The sequence below is a fragment of the Brassica oleracea genome, chromosome C8, assembly GCF_000695525.1.
Source record: "Brassica oleracea var. oleracea cultivar TO1000 chromosome C8, BOL, whole genome shotgun sequence".
In the NCBI taxonomy this organism is placed as follows: Eukaryota; Viridiplantae; Streptophyta; class Magnoliopsida; order Brassicales; family Brassicaceae; genus Brassica; species Brassica oleracea.
In genome coordinates, this window is record NC_027755.1 from 32385599 (window position 1) to 32400471 (window position 14873).

General features: G+C 38.5%; 4 protein-coding genes across 4 annotated transcripts; 2 read left to right on the forward strand and 2 right to left on the reverse strand.

The window, feature by feature from the left end:
• Positions 1-20: 20 nt before the first annotated feature.
• On the reverse strand, positions 21-1428 carry LOC106312282 (uclacyanin-3-like). The gene is made up of 2 exons (XM_013749744.1): positions 985-1428; positions 21-836 (listed from the first exon to the last, which is right to left on the reverse strand). Exons 1-2 carry the CDS (start codon positions 1145-1147, stop codon positions 274-276), a joined length of 726 nt encoding a protein of 241 aa, XP_013605198.1. The 5' UTR covers positions 1148-1428; the 3' UTR covers positions 21-273.
• Positions 1429-2510: 1082 nt separating this feature from the next.
• Positions 2511-5600, reverse strand: LOC106312533. Its single transcript, XM_013750094.1, has 4 exons — positions 4509-5600; positions 4027-4211; positions 3735-3958; positions 2511-3395 (listed from the first exon to the last, which is right to left on the reverse strand). Exons 1-4 carry the CDS (start codon positions 5512-5514, stop codon positions 2636-2638), a joined length of 2175 nt encoding a protein of 724 aa, XP_013605548.1. The 5' UTR covers positions 5515-5600; the 3' UTR covers positions 2511-2635.
• Positions 5601-7435: 1835 nt separating this feature from the next.
• Positions 7436-12394, forward strand: LOC106312532 (ATPase 7, plasma membrane-type). Its single transcript, XM_013750093.1, has 21 exons — positions 7436-7534; positions 7725-7830; positions 7920-8138; positions 8218-8355; positions 8416-8550; positions 8630-8809; positions 8910-9116; positions 9207-9326; positions 9548-9667; positions 9762-9884; positions 9965-10069; positions 10140-10284; positions 10358-10513; positions 10591-10829; positions 10915-10947; positions 11032-11113; positions 11188-11348; positions 11424-11636; positions 11716-11898; positions 11978-12153; positions 12243-12394. The coding sequence occupies exons 2-21, from the start codon at positions 7780-7782 to the stop codon at positions 12340-12342; spliced, it is 2886 nt and encodes a 961-aa protein (XP_013605547.1). The 5' UTR covers positions 7436-7534; positions 7725-7779; the 3' UTR covers positions 12343-12394.
• Positions 12395-12958: 564 nt separating this feature from the next.
• On the forward strand, positions 12959-14031 carry LOC106309929. Its single transcript, XM_013747088.1, has 3 exons — positions 12959-13130; positions 13210-13407; positions 13482-14031. Exons 1-3 carry the CDS (start codon positions 13037-13039, stop codon positions 13793-13795), a joined length of 606 nt encoding a protein of 201 aa, XP_013602542.1. The 5' UTR covers positions 12959-13036; the 3' UTR covers positions 13796-14031.
• Positions 14032-14873: the final 842 nt, after the last annotated feature.

A 14873-nucleotide genomic window follows, 5' to 3' on the forward strand; every position in this document is an offset into this window, starting at 1 on the left:
TTGGGCTAAATATATCAGCTATTGAATTTACATTATATCATAATAAATCAAAATGGAATATGGTTTTGTGATTTACTCAATAACCATGTAGAACATGATTTATAATGGTCTGACGATGATCAGTTCCAAAATCAAAATAACATGAAGGGAAAATTGTTGTTGAAAGAAAAATGATTTATTACACATAAGATGATGAAAGTAGTAGTGGTTCCAAAGATCGAAGACCAAAAAAATTATTGAGCAGGAAACAAAGCTCTGTCTCCACTCTGTAACTTAGCTCATGATACCGTACATCAATAACATGGTGATCGCCATCATTCCATAGCTCATCATGACTCCCTTAGACACTGCGTTAATTGGTGGCGATGGAGACGGTGAGGGGGACGTCATTGGAGACGGCGAGGGGGTCGTTGGAGACGGCGAGGATGGCGACTCTGACTTCGGTGTGCCATTGGCTGGTGGAGAAGCGGATGGAGGCGGAGTTTTAGGTTTACGCGGAGAGTGAGGTGCAGGCTTGGGAGGAGTGGAAGACGGTGGAGATTTTGGGGAAGGAGTGGAAGACGGTGGAGTTCGAGGGGAAGGCGGTGGAGATTTTGGGGAAGGAGGTGGTGACGGGGTGGCTGGAGGTGGAACAGCGGCAAGGACGGTAACCGCGAGTTTCATGCCACCTTGGCAGTGACCAGGAGTAGGGCAAATGAAATGCATAGTTCCAACTGTTGTAAGATCGATCTTAGTGTCTCCACCGGAGAATGTCTGCGTTGCTCCGGTACTGTCACAGGCATCAAAGCCAGCTTTATTCACCATAGCCACCGAGTGTGAAGGTCCGTATTGGAACTCTAAACAACAAAAAAAGAAGAATTTAATTAAATTGTGAGCCAAATAATCGGTACGAAGATTTTAACCTAAGCTTTGTTAAATGGAAAATGACGGTTTCTTGTGAATCAAGTAATAGATTTTGAGTGTTTGAATGAAAGTTTTAAATACCTAGAGTATCACCGACCCTGAAAGTCTTTCCAGTAACCCAATCCGTGTAATCGACACCACTGTTCCAGAAACCAATATCGCCGACCTGAAAAGTGACGGCGAAGACAGCAGGGACTACGGCTAGGAGGAGGAGGAGGAGAGCTCCCGCCGCTGTTGATCCCATCGAGATAAACAATGTAAAGATAGATAAATTGAGAAAGAGATAGAAAGAGAGATGAGTAAGAGTTAGAAAGTGGTGAGGTGAGTTTATATATCGAGAGAGACTATGAGGAGGGGGATGACGTCTACTGAGAGAGAGAGACTTACAAACGGGAATGTCTGAATAGTCGTGCTCGGATGATCGATTGCCAACTCAATCTAATCAGCTGTGTTTATATTAATTGTTTTATATCTTTATATCTTCACCAAATCTTATTTCTTTTCAATTTCATCAGCTGTTTTATATTCATTGTTAACCCAAATGTGAATGGTTGGACATATACCATTTTTGAACTGATATCTATATTAGAACATCTATAGATCAAATGTATTGTGCATTCTGAATCTATAAAAGAAAATGCTTGTACTTTCTGAATCTATAAAAGAATATAGTGAAGGATCGAAATGAAACCTGAACTGATTAGAATAAAATAATAGCAAGGAGATGGCTACCACGTTCTCTAACCTCCTTTACAATAATCAAAGATATATAATCTGTTTGTACCGTGTTCGTTGAAAATAATTATTTATAATTTTTTTAATAATTTTTGTATGCAATGGAAATGCCTACAAGATCCAAAATATTTAAAAAGAACAATTTGCAAAAGGGTCAATGACAGAACAAGAACCCTGTGAAATAAATTAATTACTACTAGTTTGACTTTCCTAATATAATTAACCACTAATTTTAGAATTACTGTTGTTTTATAATATAAAGGAGTGAAATTAAAATCTGCCAGAGATATGTGAATTGTTGACATATTCGACATTCATGTAAACGTGAGTTGTATCTCACAATTCATTTTATGTTGTATATGATCAGAACTCAGAAGCATGTATGTAGTTTACAAAACCATTTTCAAAAAGAAGAGACGAAATGTTGACTTTTTAAAAAAAACAGGTTATCTTCATGTCTATATAAAAACAGGATTCGCATGCTTTCAGCCTGACCTGTGGACATATTTTTTTTTTATGGGAATGATGATGGGCTCAGTAGGGTCAAAGAACCACTGTGATAGCATCTCACGACCAGAGTGAGAATCAGCTTGTTTTATGGATTCATTTTTTGTGCCAACTTAACTAGCTATAGTATCAGCGTCTAAGCAAATAGTATCGGTTTTAAGCACAGCAGGACGAAACATTCAACTTGGCCTCCAAAATTTTAACTATTATACACAAGTCACATAATCTCAAAATTTGTCGGCTATTTTAGTTAAGATTAGCCTAACAAAATTATGTCTCCCTAAATTTTGGATTTGGCCTAAAGCAATGAAATATTTTTTTCAAAATTTGGGGCATGAGCCACTTCAAGCTGCTGAAACTACATATAGACAAGAGTGAAATCGCTATTTTACAAAACCAAATCATGTGGTTTCACTTTCATACAAGAAGTGAACAATTGTCAGATTCGAACTCGAGAGAGTTAGTAAAACAATCACAACAGAGACAAATCCTACGTGATAGAGTGCGAGCGAGTGCACACCGTTTCAAGAGACTCCACAAACAAACCAGAGAAACTCGTCAAAGCCTGAAACACACCGGGCAACCCCGTCTGCAAATTATTCAAAGTCATAGCTCTCGTCACCTCTACCTCCTTCGAATGCTTCACCATCTCTTCCTCCACTCTCCTCTGACAACCCGCCAGCTCCGTTTTTTTCTCCCTCAACGGGTCTCTAGCATCCAACACGTGCTGGTTATCAGGTCCTGACGCAGGCAAACCGACACCAACCATCGAGTACGACTGGTAATACTTCCTCTCTAAGCTTCTAAGCGACGAAGCCTTCTTCTCCAGCTCCTTTGACGCAGACTCCGTTCTTTTCTTCACCTTGTGTTCATCACCTTGCTTCGCTGATATGACATGCACAACGTTGATGAAGCTCTTGATCGCTTCGGATGCGACCGTGTCGGGAACGCGGTCTAACGCGAGTTTCCACTCCTCGCAGAAGGAGTAAGCGTCTGTTGGATCTTTGTTAAGGATGGTTAGTTTGAACCAGGAGTGAATTGAGCGTATGAAGTCGCGCTGGAACTCTATCAGGTGGCTGAAGCTTGAGTGCCAAGAAGAGACGGCTGATTCGAGGTCGCGCGTTGCTTGTCTGTGTAGCTCGGAAGTTGATTCTCCTTTACCTGATCTGTCGATGAGTCCTTTGACTTGCTGCACGATGCTGTTCTGTGTCTCGTGGTATTGATGCATCGCTTTCCACATGTACATAAAGCTGCATCATGTTAAAAAAATAACACATAGATTAATATTTAAATCGTATATTTTAGAAATTTTCACACGAAAATATTAAGTTTTGATTATCAAAACATTATTTTTTTGAAGTTAACTAACTTTTAACTAATAAAAATTTAATAAACATAATTAATTTTTTTTGAAATTTACAATTTATCATTAAGTTATGCATTGAAAATGTTAAAATAGTATTTTTTTGAAATAATTTTTTTCTAAAATTTACATCTTTTTGAAATGGAAGAGAGAGAGTATAAGATAAGCCTAATCCCTAATGATATTGCCTCTTGACTTCAAAACATGATTACCTACAGAAACTTACCCATGACAGAGTTCAACGAGTTGAGGAACAAGGTCACTGTCACGGAGACGGATAATGGCCGTAGATGTGGTTGTAACAGCTTCAGATGTGACAATTATAAGTGACTGTAACCTATTTATGGAAGCCTTTGTCTTGTCTAGCTTAGCTGCATCCTCTCCTTTATACTCTTGGCTTTGAAGTTGTGATAACTTCTTCTCATGCTCAATCTTCACACCTTCTCTAGCCTGAAAAGGAAAGATTCATCAGATTACTATAACAGCCAATTGGTAAAAAAATCATTAAAAGCACAGACCTTGATTTCTTCATAGAGCTTCTTCTCCCACGCCAAGAGACGGTCGAGAGTGGAACAGAGACTCTTGAGACTGTTTGGTTGATCCAGTGCTGTTGTGTCTAGCCTGTACTTGACTGCTAATGGCGGCTTTGAAGTCCATGTTGAGCTCAGGTTGCTTAGTATGCTACTCGAATGAATCACAGTTTCTGCATAAACAAAAACCAAATCATCAAGAACAGAACATAAACAAACTCAACGCAGGGCTTTGTAGAAGACTAGCACTCGCTCCTAAACCGATTTTTTAGAAAAAACAATTTAGAAAACAAATTAATTTCACTTATAACCAATTTACAGCCTAATCAGACACAAACACCTTCTAGACCGATTTTTAGAAGAAGAAAAAATTAATTTCGGTTATAACCAATTTGCCACCTAATACCGATATTTTAGAACATATTGATTCCAAGTGATGAAGAAGAGAACATAAACAGATCTTAACTCACTCTTCAACTGTCTAAAACTCCCATCAAGCTGAGCTCTTCCAAGCTCAAGCATCTGAGACACTTGGTCCCCAGCAGCAGCCGCCTTATCGAAATACTCCTTGATGGCATCAGCGATCTCTTTCAAATCCCTATGCCTAACGGCGACATCTCCTCCTCCGCCTCCGCCTCCGCCTCTATAGCTACCGCAATACGTCGTCGCATCATCTTCTTTATCATCATATCTTCCTTTCTCAGCGCCGTCGTGGTGCTGTTGACTAGCTCTTCCGACCTCTGAAACAGACTCCATATTGTCATCTTCCACTTCCTCCTCCGAGGAGCTAGTAGTGCTGTAATGATCTTGAACGTCCCATGAGCCACACTGTACTTCCTCTCTCTCCGTCTCGTCCCCATCCACCACACTCTTCTTCTTCTTACTTGCATGCTCTGTTCTCTCTGTTTCTCTCTGTTTCAGTATCTCTTCTTGAGCCTTCTTATCGAAGAACTCTGAATCTGGAGGAGAAGGAGGGTAGAAGTTCTCCCAGTTCCAGACGGAGGAGGCGTGGGAAGGAGTAGCTGAGTAAGTTGAGTTTTGATAAGCTCTCGGATAAAAATTGGATCTTTCACTCGCCGGAGACGACGAAGGGCTTGAGTCGGAGAGGATATGAGGCAGCTTAGGTCTCTGTTGATGCTGTTGCTGTCTCCTTCGTCGACTTGAAGAGGCGGAGATGATTGGAGGAGGAGGAGGTGGTGGTGGAGGGATAGAATTAGAGTTGGTCGGAGATGGTTGAGAAGGTGGAGGAGGAGGATGATGGAGAAAGACAGCTGGAGTTTGGTACGAGACAGAGAGAGGCTCACCGGCGGCGAATGAGGAAAGAGCAGATCCAGTGAGGCGAAGTGACCGGCAGTAATCGGCTTGAGCGGCGGCGAGACTGTGGCGAGCGTAGACGGATTCTTTCATCAGACGGCGGCGGTTTTTGTAACGGCGAACTGTATCTTCGCCGTCGAGTTTCGAGGCCGTACATCCCATCTCTCTGTCTCCTTAGGTTGGTAGCAGAGAGAGAGAGAGAGAGAGAGAGAGAGTGTCAGGTAAAGAGCAACAACATTTGCAAAACATAAACCCTAATCTACAAAAGCTGTCTTTTTACCAAATTATATTTATTTGTTTTTTGTTTTTCTTTTTACTAATTTTATTCTTCCGCTTTTTCAAAAACAAATTTCCCTCCCTCCACTCCCCTCTCCTTTTATCGTTATCTGTACGAGACAACCCGATCGGTGACCAACGAAACCAAAATACTTGGTTGGCTGGCCGAACCCGGTTAAACAAACCGAGATCGGTTTAGTTAAGATAACTGAGATCAAACTGAAGATTAAATAATGTGATAGTATGATCCACTCTTTTTCAGAATCAGACACATGATAATTTATTTCATAAATCGTTCTATCATCTTATTCGTTTGCTCTCTAATGGATGGAATCATGAATGGCTTTAATGAATATATGTTCCATGCTCCTCCTTTTTTTTGTTTTAGTAAGCTCTAGTTAGATAAACTCTTATATTTTATTTTTTGTAAATAGCATATATGATTATATTAGCCGTGTGCATTTACAAAAAAAGAAATGTTTTCTAGTTAGATGATTTCATGCTGTTTTTTCGTAAATGATGTCATTCATATAACATCCATTTCTTCAAGTAACAGATGTTCTCTCTACCTACATACCGTAACAGTAATGTACGGCTTGGTTCCTGTATCAATTATTTTAAATGGCTAAAGAAGTTTCCTCGGTTAACAGAGACCAGTTCACGAGAGTGGCAAAAAACAATCATACTCGGGTCGTTTCGGGTTCAGACTAGAATCTATAGCTTCTAAAACAAGAAATATACAAGACCATGTAAGGCTTTATTTTGCTAAACTTTCTTGATATGAAGATTTCACTTTGAGATTATTGATGCTTATGGACACTTCTTGACTGATTTGCATGATGTCACACTCTAACAAGTTGGTACAACAAATATTCACCCTTAACACGGCCATGTATCTTGCTCTCGTGCCCTAAGAAGAATAAAAGAAAGATTTTTTTTTTTTTTTGTTCAACGAATAAAAGAAAGATAAGATATGAAATTTTTCGAAAGGACGTCCGGCTAAGTTGTTCTTGTCCACTAAATGATTCTCTTGTCTTCTGAAGATTTATATTGTCAAAAATGCTTATATATATTTTCAATTATTCATTTTGAGTTAATGGAGGGTGTTAAGCTCTTAAAGATCTCGGAATATCCTGATTAGCGTGGAAAAATAATCCCAACATCATGGATCACCACTATCTTGCATTGTTTATTATGGAGCTTTCATTTTGATAACTTTTTTCTGACACGCTCTAAGAATAGGACCCTTTTTGTACTAAATAATGCGATTAAGCAACTTCGATCGAATTATTTGACGCGTGTGCCAATTGTTTTTTTGGTCCCTCTAACCATTTCAATAGGCAAAACAAAGGTCAATCCTTTACTTGGCTCGACCTTAGACCATCAAAAGTAACATCTTAGTCAGATTCTTTTGACTTTTGAGAATTTTTCATCTCTTAATTGCTAGGAGCACGAGTTACTTACCATCTAGGGTTAGTGTAAAGAAAATAAACCTAAAGAATATTAGGTTAGATTTTTTACTACCCTAATGCCGGTAAATACTGAGAGGTTACGAGTCTGCACATCCATTCTACGTCTTCAGAGTGTATATTGGTAAATGAATATTCGTTTTTTTCTCTTCTTTTAAATTAATTTATGGTAAATATATGTTGGCAAGCTAAATAGCAATTAAATAAAATTTATTAGCGTTTTGAAGGAGTCAACTTTGTTCATCATTAGGTTGTTAATCGGGCCGGCAAATCTTTGATCATGTTATTATATAAACCTCTGTCTGTCTTCTCAATTTGTTGCATGCCTGCATTACACATCTGCCCTTGGTTTTATAAGCTTAATCATGTTTCCTTTGTGAAAGGTCAAGCATTGAAGGGCTAACGGGTGATCTTGGTGAAGGTTTTTCCTGTTCCAGGTATGTATTTATTATGCATTGCTTGTATTTGATTCACGTATGCATGAATTGATAAAGTAGATATTCTTTAGCCGAATATGTACAAGAGATTTTTTTTTGTTTAATTAAACAAAGGCGGGCTTGTAATTTCTTCAGACACAAGGAATACGTTTAGTCTCTTATTGATGAATAAAATAACTTGCCATTGCAGATTTTACATAACTGAGTTTTAGTAACTTCCTGCTCAAGCAAAAAGGAAGTTCGATATGGCGGGCGTAGACTCTCTCAAGGCTATTAACACGGAGAGCATTGATCTGGTGAGTAGTTTTGCTTATGGTAGATTTTAAAGTTATCAGGAAAATGATGATGAAAATGAAATTTTCTCATATGGATCGTTGCCTTGTAGGAGAGTGTTCCCGTTGAAGAAGTTTTTCAGCATCTCAAGTGCACGAAAGAAGGGTTGACCTCTACTGAAGTGCAAGAGCGTCTTACCTTGTTTGGTTACAACAAACTTGAGGAGAAAAAGGAGAGTAAGATACTCAAGTTCTTGGGGTTCATGTGGAATCCACTTTCATGGGTTATGGAAGCTGCAGCCATCATGGCCATTGCTCTTGCACATGGAGGAGTACATTTTGTCTTCCCTCTCATCATTCCTGTCTTCAAGATTCTGATAAAACATAACTAATTTTGTTTGAAATTTTCAGGGCAAGCCACCGGATTATCACGACTTCGTGGGTATTGTGGTCTTACTTTTGATCAATTCAACAATCAGTTTTGTAGAAGAAAACAATGCCGGAAACGCAGCTGCTGCTCTCATGGCTCAGCTAGCCCCTAAAGCCAAGGTACACTGTCTTTTTTTGTTGCTTTCATTTGAAGGTAGTAGCTTATCTTATTTGTTTTAGGCCATCCGTGATGGGAAATGGAATGAGATAGATGCAGCTGAGTTGGTTCCAGGAGATATAGTTGCTATCAAACTCGGAGATATCATTCCTGCTGATGCTCGTCTACTTGAAGGAGACCCTTTAAAGATTGATCAGGCAAGTTCGGATTCTTGATCATGTCGTTAGCTTTGCTTTCTTTGGACTAATCATGGAACATGTTTTCTCTTTTCTCCAGTCAGCTCTTACCGGTGAATCTCTTCCAGTAACCAAAACCCCCGGTTCTTCAGTGTACTCTGGTTCAACTTGCAAGCAAGGTGAAATCGAAGCGGTTGTTATAGCTACTGGTGTCCACACTTTCTTTGGAAAGGCAGCTCATCTTGTGGACAGTACTACCCATGTTGGTCACTTCCAGAAGGTAGGTGTTTCTTCAAACATTCATTTTGAAGAAAAACTACAAAACTTTCCATTTTGAGAGTTTAGTGACTAATATAGAATCTTTGTATTTTGGCGTCCAGGTTTTGTCAGCAATAGGAAACTTCTGTATCTGCTCCATTGCGGTAGGAATGGCTATTGAAATCGTTGTTATATACGGTCTACAACAGAGAGGGTACCGTGTTGGTATCGATAATCTTCTTGTCTTGTTGATTGGTGGAATCCCCATTGCTATGCCTACTGTTCTCTCTGTTACCATGGCTATTGGTGCCCATCGCCTTGCTCAACAGGTCAATACAAATCTTAAGACACAAGTCAAATAACTTTTGTTGGTTTCTATGTTTTTGTGTAATGAACTTACTTGGAATATCCATGTTCAGGGTGCCATAACAAAGAGAATGACAGCCATTGAAGAAATGGCTGGAATGGATGTTCTGTGCAGTGATAAAACTGGTACTCTCACGCTCAACAAGCTCTCCGTAGATAAGAATCTCATCGAGGTTTGCATCTTCTCTCTATTCTTCTTACTCTGTTGCCACTCATTTTCAGGATCGTTCTAGGGACAGCCGATGAAACATTAGTCTTGATCCCCAAAATTTCTAAGAACTATTATACATGGTTGCATAGCCTCCAAATTGTTGAAATTCTTTTTACTAAGATTAATCTAAAAATGTATTTGACCTCCTAAATCTTAGATTGGGCCTTGCTGATCCTGTTGTAGATTTTCAAGAAAGGCATTGACAAAGATATGGCTGTGCTTATGGCGGCAAGAGCTGCACGTTTGGAAAACCAAGATGCTATTGATACTGCTATTGTTTCCATGTTGTCAGACCCTAAAGAGGTATGGATTCAAGACTCATCTTCCACTAAACTAGATTCAACATTATCATGTATTAAATCTGTGATGATGTATTGATCTAATACTTTGTTTTCAGGCACGTGCAGGAATCAAAGAACTCCATTTTCTTCCATTCAGTCCAGCTAATAGAAGAACTGCACTAACCTACCTTGATGGAGAAGGCAAGATGCACAGAGTGAGCAAAGGAGCACCTGAGGAGGTATAAAACTTTTACTTCAGCCAATAACTCTCCTATTTTTTCATGAGATATAGTTCTAAGAAAAGTTTCATTCTCTCAAGATTTTGGATATGGCACACAACAAATTACAAATCAAGGAGAAAGTACATTCTACAATCGACAAATTCGCAGAACGTGGCCTAAGGTCCCTTGGATTGGCATATCAGGTGAGACATACCTAACTTGTTTTTTAATAGGACATCTTCTCTGACTATGTTGTCACATTTCAATAAATAGGAAGTACCAGATGGTGATGTTAAAGGTGAAGGTGGTCCATGGGAATTTGTAGCTCTTCTTCCTCTGTTTGATCCTCCTCGTCACGACAGTGCACAAACCATTGAGAGAGCACTTCATCTGGGAGTCAGCGTTAAAATGATCACAGGTACAAAGCTTTTCCTTACCTCATACTCGACTTTGGATTCAATGTGTCCTCATAAAGTGTTGTAACATCTCAGGTGATCAGCTTGCTATTGCCAAAGAAACAGGAAGAAGGCTTGGAATGGGAACAAACATGTACCCATCTTCATCTCTGCTCTCAGCTAACCACACTGAAACAGTTTCCATCGATGAACTTATTGAGAAGGCGGATGGTTTTGCAGGAGTCTTTCCTGGTAAGCTACACTACATTTTTAACTATGATCTTTTTTGAGCCATATCTGACAAACACCTTTGTTTTTTGGATTTATAGAGCATAAGTATGAGATTGTGATGAGATTACAATCTAGAAAACATATATGCGGTATGACTGGTGATGGAGTGAATGATGCACCTGCACTGAAGAAAGCTGATATTGGAATAGCTGTGGATGATGCTACTGATGCTGCTCGCAGTGCTTCTGATATTGTCTTAACAGAACCTGGTCTTAGTGTTATCATCAGTGCTGTCTTGACTAGCCGTGCCATTTTCCAGAGAATGAAAAATTACACGGTAAATCTTTAAGCCTCATTGACTTATAACCTAATAACGTTTCAAAATGAATGTCTTAGTTGATTTTTTTCCCTTCATTCTGCAGATATATGCTGTTTCTATCACTATTCGTATTGTGGTAAGTTTCTACATAAGATTTCACAAATAATTAAGTCTTATTTTTCATCTAATAACACATTTTATCTGTGCAATTGTGTTACAGATGGGTTTCATGCTTCTATGTGTGTTCTGGGAGTTTGACTTCCCTCCATTCATGGTTCTTGTTATTGCAATCCTTAATGATGGTTAGTTGGTTTTAAGCATTCCAATGATTCAACTTAAGGTTGTTGTCTGATAATTTTACTCTCTTGTTAAAAAGGTACTATAATGACCATATCAAAGGACAGAGTCAAACCTTCTCCAACTCCAGATTGTTGGAAACTCAAGGAGATTTTTGCAACTGGTGTTGTTCTTGGAGCTTACTTGGCTATCATGACCGTTGTGTTTTTCTGGGCATCTTATGAGACTAACTTCTTCCATGTAAGCTTATATCCATTAATCACTTTTCTTGGTTGTACATTATAATAACATCTTTTTTTTTCCATTTTGTTCTAGAACATTTTTGGTGTGAAGAACTTCAACCAGCACCATTTTGACATGAAAAACAAGGAAGTGGCTGCACATTTGAATGAAAAGATGGCTTCTGCTGTGTACCTTCAAGTCAGCACAATCAGCCAAGCGTTGATCTTCGTGACACGTTCAAGAAGCTGGTCGTTTGTTGAACGTCCTGGTTTCCTTCTTGTCATTGCTTTCCTCATTGCTCAGCTGGTAAAAAGAGTTCTACCTCATCTTTTGCAATGCCTTTAGTTCTCTTTAATGGAATGCAACTATGTGTATATTTTAAAAGGTTGCATCGGCGATATCAGCAATGGCAACATGGCCTTTTGCTGGAATCAGAAGCATTGGATGGGGATGGACTGGAGTTATCTGGATATTCAACATAGTAACGTACATGTTACTTGATCCTATCAAGTTCTTAGTCCGTTATGCTCTGAGTGGCAAATCATGGAACCGAATGGTCGAGCAAAGGGTATGTATATATATATCTCTTAACCTTTGGATTTTAGTACTTCACAGTTACATAATGGCCTAACAACAACTCTTGTCAGACTGCACTCACTGGCAAGAAGAACTTTGGTAAAGACGAACGTATGGCTGCATGGGCCACCGAGACGCGTACACAGCACGGTTTAGAGACAGGTCAAAAGCCAATGTATGAGAGAAATGGTGCAACGGAACTTAACAGTTTGGCTGATGAAGCTAAGAGACGTGCAGAAATTGCAAGGTCACATTCTTTTTTTTTTTGTTTGATAACTTTCTCTAAAGAGATTGTTAGTCTCTGTCGTGTTTGACTTTTTCGGATGGATCATGCAGAATGAGAGAGCTTCAAACATTGAAAGGGAAAGTTGAATCAGCTGCAAAGCTGAAAGGAATTGATCTTGAAGATGCTAACAACAACAACTACACAATCTGAGAGTCTCTGCTTAAATTCATTTTTTAAAATGTTTTTTGTTATATGCATTACTACTATTCTTCTTGAAATTGACATTCATTCTGATATCTTGGTGGAAGATATCTAATGTTGTTGTTATCCTTCATTTGATTCTTGTAACGATGTTACTCTTATTTGATGGAAAAAATCATACTTGACTTGATTTTTTTTTTTTTTTAATTTATATATTAGAGGGAATTCAGATTTGGTTACAAAACTCGATTTAAACAAAAGCTCCTAAATCAATCTTTTACTTGACTTGATTTTGTTAGGCTCCTAACATAGAATACACATTAAATGTAAGCTCTTTATACGATCTAGCATCACAAGAAAGGACGAGTTAACACGCAGTGGTCAGAGTCTTGAGCCATTTCCATTGACGTGGATCACACATCCTTTTAAATAGATTTGAGAAGAAAAAAACTTGGTAGGTTTAGATAGCTTGATACGTTGTAGATAAATGTTGCTTTTAAAAAAAAAAATTACTAATCATGTGATTTTGATGGAACAACAAGAACCCATTAAGTAAAAGCCCAACAAGAGCCCATTTACTCTATTAACACAAAGGTTTACTTTTGACCTTTTCATCCGCCGAGAAATCACTCTCTCGAGACTCCCTTCTAGCTAAAACCCTAATATTCTTCTTTCCGTTGAGAGAAGTACTCCGTGGGGAACGATGCCTACCCCGACTAGCTTGATCATGGGTAAGATGATAATCACCATGACTTTGAGCCAAAGAATGCCTTCCGTAACCACCGCATCATACGCTGGTAATCGCTCTCTGCTTCCCTCGGACTAGAAAATTAAAATCACCTTATTTTTTTGTTTTATTACAAAAAAAACTCGCAGAGGCTAAGACAGTAGTCTTCTGGGACGTGGACGAGTGCCCAATCCCGGAAGATCTCGACCCTCAATCTGTTTATCAGAACATCAGAACAGCACTAGCGAACAAAGGTTACCACGGCGAGGTCTCAATCATGGCGTTTGGTGACAGGAACCAGATCCCTGGTTACTACGAATCAGCCGGAATCCAAATCTTTCCCAAAGGTATAACCTTTTCTTCAAAAAAACCACACCTTTTTTTTTTTTTTATTTGTAGATTGATAATTTCATGGTTTCAGGAGATAAGTATGATAGGATTGGTCAGATGCAGTTAGAGTTTTTCGGGTGGATGAGGGATAATAGTTGTGAGTACACCAACATGATGGTGGTGACACGATCCGCAATGGAGTTGGTTTCTTATCTCGAGTATAAAAACACGCACCACAACATTCTCTTCGCGAATCCTCTGTACCCGCAAACAAAGGCTTGCGGCTGCAAATTCGGAGCTAGGCAAGAAGATCCTAGCGCTGAGACTTGGGTCTGGGAAACCCTAGCCCTTGGAGGAGACCCCAGCATCAAAACAGTAGAAGAGCCTTGCAGGTACAGAGAGTAGGGTGGCGGTGATGTTAAGGATTCTGTTTCTCCATGAGAATGGGGAATGCTCTTCTACATATTTGCTAATTACTTAAATGTTTCCAAGTAGCTAGCTACATATTTGCTTAGCTGTTTAATGTTTATAACTTGCTACATAATTGCTTGCTTAGTATTTAATGTTTCTAATTTGCTATGTATTTCTTGGTCGTTAATGTTTGTAACTTGCTACATAGTTAATGTTTATAAGTTGCTACATATTATTGCCAAGTAGTTAACGTTTCAATTTGCTACATGCATTGCTGAGTAAATGAATGTGTTTAGTGATATTAGTGAAGTGGGAACCAAACAAATTCTTATATTTACTTGTGTTAGCCAAAACATTTATTCGTCCAATTAAGCTTGTTAACATGGTGGTTTACATGTACTACCTTGTTCATCTTTCTCTACACAAAAAATACTCTTTTTTTTTTTTTTTTGAAACACATAAAAATTTACTTATCCAGCGAAACGGACTATTTATTTAAAGCCCATTACTTATTCTGTTATATTAACGGACCCATCAACTATAAGCCCAACAAGAGCCCAAATACTCTACTGTAATCACTCTGCGCCTGAGATCTGGAAAATACTCTTATTTGCCCCACTCCCAAAAAATATATTCTAACTACCCCACCCATTTTCTCAATATCCCCTTCTCTTTCCCTTCCACCATTACCCTTTCATTATATCTTTTTTTTTTTAATTTAAATAAAGGGGTAAATAAATCTGCGAATGGATCCTACATTTTTTAATATTTGTTTATTTATTTAAAATCTGGGTCCCGTTCCTCGTTTTGTCCGTGCGATCAGCCCTTTTTTGTTTTTTTTGCAATAATTAAAATTTCTCATTTCCTCTTTTTTCTTCATTAGTTCTTTGTTCTCCTTTTTTTCTTTGCAATAATCTGGGTTCTACCTCCCCTTTCTTATCTATTCTTTCTTTTTTTTGTAATGAGTTCTCATTTTAATCATTATTAATTAAATTACTAACAAAAATGAAAATAATTATTTTGGCTTCCAATTTCTCAATTATCTCGTTCATATAAATGATTTCAAATTTAA